At 35.5% G+C, this 11,652-nt stretch overlaps 1 protein-coding gene across 2 annotated transcripts; it reads right to left on the bottom strand.

The window, feature by feature from the left end:
• Positions 1-6,431: 6,431 nt before the first annotated feature.
• On the bottom strand, positions 6,432-11,123 carry LOC147569394 (importin subunit beta-1-like). Of its 2 annotated transcripts, XM_086655874.1 has the most exons (5): positions 10,904-11,123; positions 10,761-10,814; positions 7,240-9,666; positions 6,947-7,143; positions 6,432-6,844 (listed from the first exon to the last, which is right to left on the bottom strand). In XM_086655874.1, the coding sequence occupies exons 3-4, from the start codon at positions 9,657-9,659 to the stop codon at positions 6,948-6,950; spliced, it is 2,616 nt and encodes an 871-aa protein (XP_086512000.1). In that variant the 5' UTR covers positions 9,660-9,666; positions 10,761-10,814; positions 10,904-11,123; the 3' UTR covers positions 6,432-6,844; position 6,947. The 2 variants fall into 2 exon arrangements, with proteins under 2 accessions (XP_086512000.1, XP_086511999.1); XM_086655873.1 differs by having other exon boundaries at positions 10,761-10,979.
• Positions 11,124-11,652: the final 529 nt, after the last annotated feature.

Genomic DNA, 11,652 nt, shown 5'->3' with positions numbered 1-11,652 from the left:
CCAGACGTTCACTAGCTGTCGTACAGTTGGAGGAGAGCCTACAAGATCAGATATTTTCTCCAATATTATCTGATCGTTTAAATACAAAGATACCAAAAGTACCCTCAACTTCAACCGTTGTCACTCAATAGTTTAATTACATTTTTATCCCCAGAACTTGCCCCCATTTACAGCTCACCACCTATCAGAATTCAGAAGGTATTTGTTTGCCCCATACCAATTCAAGTTTTTTTTGTTTATCAGAGTTACGAGTATTTTGACACATTTTATATGTATTTCTGGTATAAATTGGTTCGATTAACTATAAACTTCATGAATAAACACTATTGTTTTTATCGAATTTTGAACTAAATTGACTTATCGATCATTTGTCAAACCACTAATTAAGTGATTAAACTAGTGGTGTCTTCCATGTTTTTAATTAAACTGACAGCAATATAATCTAATTATAAAATATTACATCTTTTCATCTAATAATAACCTAGGCAACAAATAAGAAAATATTATAACAACTAAAGTAAAAGAATTAGTATATTGAAATGTTTAATAATTGTCTTCTATTAAAATTTGCACACTTTAAACTTTTTAAATTGTAATTTAATTATATTTCTAACCACTTCATTTTTGTATAAAAGTTCTGTATATATAAATTTTGAGTTTACAGAAATTACATACGAAATTGACAATTTATATGAAAGAATTACTCAACTTACACTATTGCCTATTAGACATTATGAAAGTTTTAGTTTTATCAAAAATCACTTATCTGTACATGGCTGGTAACTTTTAAACACAAACTGTACAAATTTACAATAAAATAACAATTTATTCAGATGTACATTTTTTTCTACAGAAAAGAACTATAAAATGAACACCTTTGCCGACCAATAATTAGTTTGACATTTGCGAAACCAAAATTACAGAGTCACCTACGTTTCTAGTGACCAGCTATAGACTCCAAACTTTTGTCTTTGGGAGAACCACCAAATCCTATGGAAAAACATAAATGTTAGTAAAACAATATAGGAATACTAAACCAATTTCATCATAAAATATGGGAACACTGAACCCCACAACATTCAATAATAATTGAAACAACCAATGATTTCCCTTGTTTTTATATAACAAATCTTGAACATTAAGGGGGGGGGGGGGGTATTGGATTGGGACTTTCGCGGACATTTGAGAGTCCGCGAAAGTCCGAGGCATTCAAATCCAGACATTTAAGAGTCCACGAAAGTCTGAGGCATTCAAATCCAGACATTTGAGAGTCCACGAAAGTCTGAGGCATTCAAATCCAGACATTTGAGAGTCTATGAAAGTCCGAGGCATTCGATTTGTCTTCCAAAATGTCTCAGACTTTGGTGGACTCCATAGTTTGATGGATTTGTGAAGGATTTGGGACAAATTTGGAAGCCAAAATGTCTTTCAAAAAACAAGAGACATTTGAAGTCCATCATGTGATCAAATAACAATAATAATATTAAAATAATAAATGTCTACCAAATGTCCATCAATGTCCACAAATATTCACAGATGTCTACGAAAGTCGAAAAATATATTTTTGAAATGTTAGTATAAATATATTATTTCATGTAATTAAAAAATAATAATAATATTAAAATAATAAATATCTATCAAATGTCCATCAATGTCCACAAAATTCACAGATGTCTACGAAAGTCGAAAAATATATGTTTGAAATGTTAGTATAAATATATTATTTCATGTGATTAAACAATAATAATAATATTAAAATAATAAATGTCTACGAAATGTCCATCAATGTCCACAAATATTCACAGATGTCTACGAAAGTCGAAAAATAAATTTTTGAAATGTTAATATAAATATATTATTTCATGTAATTAAAAAATAATAATAATATTAAAATAATAAATATCTATCAAATGTCCATCAATGTCCACAAATATTCACAGATGTCTACGAAAGTTGAAAAATATATTTTTGAAATGTTAGTATAAATATATTATTTCATGTGATTAAACAATAATAACAATATTAAAATAATAAATGTCTATCAAATGTCCATCAATGTCCACAAATATTCACAGATGTCTACAAAAGTCGAAAAATATATTTTTGATTAGCACAAATATAATATGCATTACACATTTTGTCAATGGACTCAAGATCTTAAAATGTCCCCCAGGACATTTTGTTTATGGATCAAATGTCTTGAAATGTCTATAAAGACATTTTGTCTACAAACTCTCAATGTCTTGAAAATGTCTATGGACACATGTTGTCTATAATAAGTCATCCGAAATGTCTTGAAATGTCTACGGGACAATTTGTCTATGAAAGTCTGTGAAAGTCTCGATCCACTACCCCCCCCCTAAGAATACTAATCATTCTCGTGGCTCTACTATCTTCCTACCTTCATAACCATTAGATAAGCCTTAATCTTATATATTATGAATCTCGAGGAAATTCCACTTTTGTCTTTCAATCTGATATACTGTCAAATGGGTGGGTGTGGGTGTGGGTGTGGGTGTGGGTGTGGGTCACACTCTGAAAGCTCAAGTTGTACTGTACACCCAATTTGTAGATTCGATCACCAAACACAATAATACCAATTGATTTGGATGTTGTTAACCTAATTAGGTTTTTGTTTTGACTTTTAGTTAGTATTCCTACCATGCTTTGAAATTGAACATGATTTTGTCTTGATTTACTCCCACTAATTCAAGGGTGTTAATTATTACGAACGCTTATAAATAAAACATTACATTTTCTTTTTGTTGAAAGATAAAACATTACATTAATACGCATAACTAGCCGTTTTATTGTTGTTGACATGTAAGTAAAAGCCAAATATGTTGACACAAGTGGATGGCCCATTTTACCCACTAATTAAACCAAATAGAATTATACTAAATGTGATTATTAATTTAAGATTATTCCATATTATGAAGTAAGCATACAGTATGATGAAATATTGGCGTACATGTAATTTTAATGTAATGTAAATATGAAGTAAGCAAACCGTATGGAGAATACGTTATTTGGAGGGTCAGATCTATTATGATGGACATCCAAGCGCGGGTGGAAACCCTAGAATGGGTCGAATTCAAGGTGGTGCCTCGAACCGAAAACACGCGTGGCCATACTGAAGTGGCAAGTGTGTTATCTTCTGGATCTTAACTTTTATGTCTGGTGTACCCCTACTTGGTTAGGGTCTGGTATGCTTTCCTTCATTTAGACAATGTAATCACTTGCTTTATTTAATGAAGGTTATTTCCAAAAAAAAACAAACAAGGCAATAGTTGTGCATTTCCTCTTAAATTCAAGAGGTTGTGAGTTTGATACTTGGAAGGTGTGCTTACATTCTTGAATCGTTTGGTGTAATTTATAAACATAAATAGTTTACATAATTTTCGTTATCTTTAAAGGTCATTTTTTTTTCTTTATGAAGGTTTAAAGGTTAGTTCATGGCTTTTAGGTCTGGGCTCTTATACTTGTGTTTCTATGACAGTATATAGACTAATTTCATCCTATAATGTGATTATCGGAAAAAGAAAATGGGAACTCTATTATCTTTTTAACAAGTTTTAATCCTGTTGGAATCGGAGTCAATTTTGGCTCGACCCGACTCGTCAAACTCAGAAACGGAACGCACCATTGCGTTCGTCTCGTCGAGCTCTTCAATTTAGAGCCAAGAATCACTCAATTCCGATTCCGGATGAATGAGAAATTCAAGGTTAAAGTTTGGACGAAGATCGGTTAAAATAGGTACTAAAACGTCAAAAGGGACAAAGTTAAATTGGGGTCCATTTGGGCGAAGCGAGCACGACCAGATCTGGACGGCTCGCGTTCCACCCGAGTTTTAGACGCGGGATCTGACGGTTGCGCCTGAAGATGATCCAACGGCGTGCATCCACTCCGTGTCGGGATAGATTCGGGATTTCCCGAGATCCCACATCTAACGGCCATCTGGCTTGCGCAGTGGGCACATTTCGGTATAGATCTCATGCCATCTAAGGGCTACCGTTCAATCCGAGTGTTTTAGCCAAATCTGATGGCCCAGAACTCACCCGCAAATCCCAGTTAATTAACCAACCCATTTCTAAGAGTTGTGTCCCAAAAACTAAGGGTTTTGTCCCCAAAAATCAAGTGATATGTCCCAAACTAATGTACCTATTCAATTTCTATATAAACCCACTTCATTTTTCATCAATCAATCCATTATTTTCTCTTCTTCTCTTCTCTTCTATCAATTAGAAGTACTGGTTTGCCTAGAATATCTAATTAGGAAGTATTTCTAGAAGTTCTGGTTAGACTAGAATATCTAGAAAAAGGAAGAAAGAAGTTTCAAGTGAAATTTGAATTTCCGAAGCATCTAGAAGATTATCAATTCATTCTCTTCTCTTCTAACAATTAGAAGTTCTGGTTTGCCTAGAATATCTAATTTGAAAGTATTTCTAGAAGTTCTGGTTAGACTAGAATATCTAGAAAAAGAAAGAAGTTTCGAGTGAGACTTGAATTACCGAAGTATCTAGAAGATCATCCGCATTAGTCCAAGAGCTCATAATACTTACAAAGGTTCGTCCGCTTTCAGAATAAAGAAGTACCATCTTAAAACTCTGAAAGGAAAGTCGTTGTATCCCGAAGGCATACACTCTAACGTTTGGTACTGTTACGGGGGTGTAAAATGTCTTAAGGAAAGAGAATTTATTCTTGCCTCGACTACATTAACACCTATCTCGGTTAGTCCGAAAGAAGGAATATTAATAAATCATTATTCCTTAATAGTTTATCTCTCTATAAGTTAGAGAAAGGAAACTCTGTCTAAATCAAGTCAAGACAGAGAGAAATCGACTTATCGATTGATAACCAGAGGAACAACAAATCCCATATCACCAAAGAATATGTAATAAGCAAAAACAACAATTCAATAGCTGAAACAATAACAAGACATTAACAACTATATCTTTATATAATTTGATGAAAGCATAAGATTTTACAAAAAAAAATCTAGACTCAAGTTTCATGTGGGCAACTAAAAAGCATTGTGGTTGTAGGGTCTTCTGGATGATCTAGGGATTAAGCAGTAGAGGTATGGTATGATAGTCAAAGTGCGATCCACTTGGCTAAGAATCAGGTTCATCATGTTCATACTAAGCATATCGATGTCAGGTATCACTTTGTACGATATGTGATAGAGGAAGGTGATGTTTCTCTCATGAAGGTTCACACAGATGAGAATCCCGCGGACATGTTGACTAAAGTGGTGACGTGTAGCAAGTTTCAGCATTGCCTGGAATTGCTACAAATCGACTCGTGTTAAGTTGTCCGAAAGGGCGTAATGGCGACAAGGTAAACTTTATGTTAAGGGTTGGTAGAACTACGGTAGGCTTGATCTTATAAAAGGGTACGTAAGCAGCCATAGTCATATGGTGTAGTCGGATGAAGTTACAAGAAACAGATATATCTTACAAGGAGTAGAGCTGGTCTTCGTCCAAAATTTGAAGTATATCAGATTGTGTACGAGGTAGAGAATTGTGAGAGTCGTTAGTGAGACTCTAATTGGAAGTCGGTTTGGTGAGAATCCAATTCCAAATTGGATTTCCAAATTGGACTCAAAATTGAAACTACTTAAAATTTGGAAACTGCTCAAAACTCAAGATTGGAGTTAGTTTTCGATGCTATATACAGGGGGATTTGAGTATTGGTTAAACATACAAACAACACAACACAACAACTACTCAACATAAAGTGAGAGCTAGAGAGTGAGAGCTAGAGAGTGAGAGCAAGTGAGAGAGAAATTTTATTCATTGTTTTGAGCGGTGTTTAATTTCTCGGTCGTCGAAGATCTAGTATATATAGAAGGTTAATTTCTATATGGTACCATCTTGGGACGAACTTGCGGGTTGTGTGAGTCGTCTTCATCTCTCCTTCAATAAAGTTTTCTTGTTCGGCCGAGGACGTAGGCTTTAACTCCGAACCTCGTTAATTCTGTTCGCATATTTAGATTTTGGCTTAGCTTTTCGATTAATTTTCATAATCGGATCAATTTCTAGGATAGGTTCGATAGCTTCCGCGAACTTTTAGTAGTAACAGATGATATGATGGTGATGATACATGCTGGGTCATAGGATGATATGACAGTGATGATACAGGCTGAGTCATAGGATGATATGATAACGAGCAGGGTGAGGAAGGGTAGTTAACTGATGCAGATGATGATGAATCATGGGGATAATGCATAATTATAGAAGAATTGGAATAAGAATTATGAAAGTAGTAATCTTCCATCAGTTGGGTAGCAGACTCTTGGGAGAACTTGGGATATCACAGTAGGCAATGTTAAAAAACCAATTAGCTGAAGTAGTGTATAGATAGAAAAACTGTAGGTATGAATCTGAATAAACCAGTCTAGGTAGATATAATTTGATGAATGCATAAGATTTTACAGAAAAATCTAGACCCATGTTTCATGTGGGTAAACTTCAAGCCCCAATATAAGTTATCAGAGTATACCAAATGAGGGAGTGACTCCCAAACAATGAACATATCATTCTATAGCAAAAGGAAAAAATAAAAGAAGGAAATAATGAGGAGACTGAGTTTTTCGAACAACAAACAAGTCGACTCTCAGTAATAAAAAAAAATCGAGCTTTAATTGTTTATGCTCCAAATGTATGAAAGAAAAGTATAACTCATATGATGCCCCAAAAACCTGTGACTGTGACTGTGACTGTGACTGTGACTGTGACTGTGACTGTGAGAGTATACTGATGAAGATACATTGTTCATCTAATGAATTTCCTTCGGCTTTCCCCACCATTTTTCACACCAACCTCCCTCGATCCACCAATTCCTGTGGCCCGGAAATAGTGATATTGAATCAATACACATTGCAACCATGGATGGACACTCAACCCAAATGTATGAAAATATGATGTAACAAAGATGTACGAACCTCAAGCAGAAACATTTCGAATTGCAATTCTGGCCCATTCAGCAGATTCCCTGATCAATTGGTCCTCAGATAGTAAACACTCATTTAAGAAGTCTTTGCTTGACACTGATTGCGTAATCAAGGGAGCTGCATTACTTCCCAGGGTGTCGGCTAGATCTCCCAAGACCCCTATTGCAGTTTTCATCACTGTGTCATCCCTGAAAGAAGATGGAAAGATGATAACTAAATAATTAAAGATATAACAGGATTAAATAAAAAAAGACGGTAAGATGAGATAGTCTAGTATAACTCACTTGTCTTTCTCCAAATATAAGCTATCCAAGAACTGGAGAATGTGAGGTGCATAAGGCATCAACTTTTGAGTCTTGGGGGAGTTCTTAAAACCTTGGAAGATTCCTGTATATGCTTCCAATATCCCATTTCTCAGAAGATTTGTGTATTCCACTAAATCTTCATCGGCATTAGACACATGAGCAGAGAGCTCTGCTGCACGTTGAAGCATTGGCATGGCATAATTTAAATACTTCTCAAAATTCTCTCCAATTGCAAGAGCAATATCACCGAAGGACGAAAATATTGCAGGCTTCACAGAGCGGTGTAATTGGTTGCTCGATAAGTCTTTGAGCAGTTGGGTCATGATACCATCACAATAAGGTAGAACTTTTTCCTCCAGTGCCCTACAGATATCTCCAACAACACCCACTGTAATAGCACAAACCTGATATTCTTCAAAATTCTGGAGGCCCATTTCGAGATACTTGTAAAATTCGGGCATGTATTTGGCAAAATGCAGCCCTGTTGCATAAGCAAGAGCTCCAATAGCAAGCATAGCTTCCTCATGGGCTGTGGCACTTCTGCAACCGAAAACTCTCAGAAAAAGACCCATCATCTGGTCTGCATGCTGCATGAAAGCATATTTGGTTGGCTCGGATGAACTCAACTTCTGTATGATAACCTGCAAACACCCACATAGAAGAGCTTGCATATCTGATTGATTTTCTCTCTCATCAGATTGGAGTTTTTGTCCTTCCAGTGTTTGGTGGAGCTCCATCATTATAACAGGAGCAAGTTGCACAACCATCGTTGCTGTTCCATCAGTTGAACACCTCACAACTTCATTCAAAGTTTCATATGCAGAAATACGGAGGCGGGATTCTCCAGAATCTTCTCTGTGAGTCACTACAAGTAGTGCTTGAACAATGTCGTGAAAGAAAGGAGTCAAAAGAGAGGATGATGAATCAACATGCTCATAACCTTGGACTAGGAAATAAAGAGCACCGCAAGCCTTCTCAGCAACATTAGGAACATCTTTCATACTCTGAAGCAAAACGGCGATAATTTGCTGGCAATTAGCTTGGGTAACTACGGATGTCTCAGTAGTTGAACCATGAAGAAATTCAAATATTCTACCCAAGGTCCAGGCAGTAGTGTCCTTGACATGGTTATTCGGGTCAGTTGTCAAGGCATTAAGCATGAAGTTTAGAGCAAGATTCACGATAGAAGCGAGTTTAGCAGGAGATGGTCCCTCCATGATGGAACCGAAGGCATAAGTAGCTGCCTCTCTTTGCCTCCAATCTGGTTTCGTTATGTTTTCTTCGATAAAAGGCAAAACAAGTGCGACAATATCGTCTCCTATGGTTCGAGCAACCAAACCTAAGCACGTTCCACCAGCCATTGCAAGGTTCCAAACCCCTTCATCCTGATCTTGATCCTCTTCTTGCTTAAGGAGTGTCTCTAAAAGCATAGGAACAAGGGCAGGAAGTGCTTGCTTGATAAAATAAAAACAAGGAACATCAGAATCAGCACTACCTTCACCTTCATATTCCTCTATAATATCAATCTCCTCATCACAGATTGAGCTCCAAAACTCAATAGCCTGAAGTGCCACAGGCTCTTCATCTTCCCTCACAGCTTTCGCCGTGATGTTAAAAATGTCTTGCATGTAAGCAGCTAACTTCTCATAGTAAGTAGAGGAAATGGAAACCAAACACTCAAAAGCTGCTTGTCTGAGTTTAACCTCCGGAGACAGAGTTGCCTCACAAACAACTCTCATGATATAATCTCGCTCCATAGTATTAGTAAAGTTTGCCTGGGCAAAGCCCAAAGCATTATATAGTGCTCGAGTAGCTGCAAGCCTGATATCATTATTACCCTCAGTAGAACTCATGCCCTGGACGACGGCTGTGAGTATTTTATTCACATTTTCCTGGTCTACAATATCTGAAGAGACCTCCTCACACAAATAACCCAGAGTCTCAAGGGTTGCTTGCTTGACGTGAGATTGGAACTGGTGAATGTTTGACAATAGTGATTCAATAAGCTCTGGCCACTGCTTCTGTGGCAACTCAATTCCTGCAATTTTTGCTATGACTTGGGATGCAGTTGATCGAGCATCAGGTGAAAGAGAAGTGAGAGTCTTCAATAAAAATGCTTTGATTTGGGCTTTTGCAGATAACTCCAATGATAACCATCTCTGCCCAAGCTCAAATTTCCTGTGTTGTTCCTTCGCATCCAATGCATTCTTGAGGATTAGACCTGCTAATTTACGACTCTCAATGGGTTTTTCCTCATTAGCCAACTCCCCTGAAAGAGAGAGAAAGAAAGTAGGAAGGTTTTGCTCCTGAAACTGCTTAAGGCTTTCTTCGGCATGCTTCCGTACAGAACCATCTACCGCCTGTGCGTTCAAAAGAACTTGGGTAACTTCCATTGCCATGTTGTGTCTGGAAGTATGATAAAGTTACAAGTTAGATAACTTACGCAAAAAATAAAAATAAAATATAAATTACTCTTTACCAGATACGACTTAAGACAGAGCATAAGCTTGATAGTCAAAGAGATATTAAAAGTCTAAACAATGACTCAATGAGAAGACCATATGAACAGAGAAGAAACTGCTTAAGCTAATATATTCAAGCATACTTGATAGGAGAAACCAACAATAGTGCTTCCCACAAACATACAAGTTAAACAAGAGAACATAACTTACTCTAAAGCCATGATTCATTTATTACTACAAACCGGTTGTCAATAAAAAAAATTCTAATAAAACAGAAAAAAAAAATATAGAATCGAGTTGTCGATTCAAATAAAAACTCATTGATATATTCAAATCTCGTTTCCTTATTCCTCAATAAGTCCTAATACGACACTTAAGAATTACTTTACATCCGAGATTAACTTACACAGAATTGACGTAAATTACTTTAAACCCTGATTAACCCCCACGGAACAAAAAAAAACTGTGATCCAATTTTCACTTAGAATGAGATTCATTGATATGTTTTAAACTCATTACTCAAAACCCAAAAAATATTAGCATCAAAACTTGAAGAACCTTGTTTAAAGGGATCTATGATCTGAACATCCCAAAAACCAAATAAGCACAAAGAGAGATAGAAGCAAATCAACTTAACTAAGAATAACTATGTATGCATTAGGAAAACCCTCATATCTGGTAATCTAGGCTGTTTATCCAATCATTTGTAAATCCCCAAATCAAATAGAATACATATAGAAGAGTTACAAAAATAAATCCAAACCAATCCACCCCAATTCAAATTCAAGAGGAAAACTCCATTAATAAATAATTTTCAATACCCAAGTACTAATATTTAACCCAAAACCCTTGCATAATGATTTCATTTTGGAACCATTAACAGATTAACCATAATTCTCAGGACAAAAAGCCCTAACCCAAACTTTTCAGATATGAACCATGATAATAACTTTTGATCAAAATGGCATCCAATCCTAGATCAGAAAAGATTACTGAATCAAAAAAACTTGAAATAAAAAAATTACTGGTATCACTTACTTTGGGGAAATGAGTGGATAATAGATTGTTCAAACTGAACTTAGCTGCAAAACCCTAGAACAAACAAAGCTCTGTGAATGAAATTTTGATGTGAGAAGGGTTTATGAAATTTTGTCAAATTTATAATCTTTGAAATCACTTACCTTTTACTTCTCTATAGCAGTTACCTGCTAAAAGAGTTGCAGTTTGGTAAAATTACATTATGTCCTTATATTCAATACTAATTATACTCCGGTCCATTTGTTATAAGCTTTTACCAAAAAATTATATATTTTTATGATTTTGCCCCCTTATTGCATAATTTATACAAAAGGAACCCCATTGTCAGATAAGTTCCCCCTACTTTTAACCTATCTGTTAGTTGGCTGTTAAAATGAATGTCTTCATTGTTTTTGAACCCTACTTCATGACCAGCTTCCTGCTCGACCTCATAGTGTTTGTAACTCCAGAATATGGATTGAATAACAATTGAGCCATTCAAACTCACTTCACATAAAAGTTTAACTAGGGGCAACGTAATTACGACTATAAGTGGGGTATTTGGCTTAGAGTATCCAGTGGAGGGGTAAAATAAGATTCTTAAGTAATATTATTCGGTTGTCAGTTCCACAATGGGTAACTTATTTACAAAGATTTTTCTTAACGTCGGACATAAAATTATTTCTATTTTTCAGAATAACTTGGATATGAGTGATCAACAAGGTGAATCATTGTTGGTTAAAAGTATAAAGAATCAATTATTTAACATGTATACCGTTTTAGAATTTTTAAAGTCAAAATTTCCGTATCCAAAATTTAAATGTCCAATATTATATGATCTGATTCAATAATATTTTATACAGTATTTAGTTTCAAGCTATATTGGCGTTGAGAAAATCAATATAAAGCACTA

Source organism: Eschscholzia californica, unplaced genomic scaffold (assembly GCF_041429995.1).
Source record: "Eschscholzia californica isolate CP2 unplaced genomic scaffold, dmEscCali1.0.p SCAF_1, whole genome shotgun sequence".
Taxonomy (NCBI): Eukaryota; Viridiplantae; Streptophyta; class Magnoliopsida; order Ranunculales; family Papaveraceae; genus Eschscholzia; species Eschscholzia californica.
Note: the sequence above shows the minus strand (reverse complement) of the source record. Positions and strands in the feature narration are given on the sequence as shown.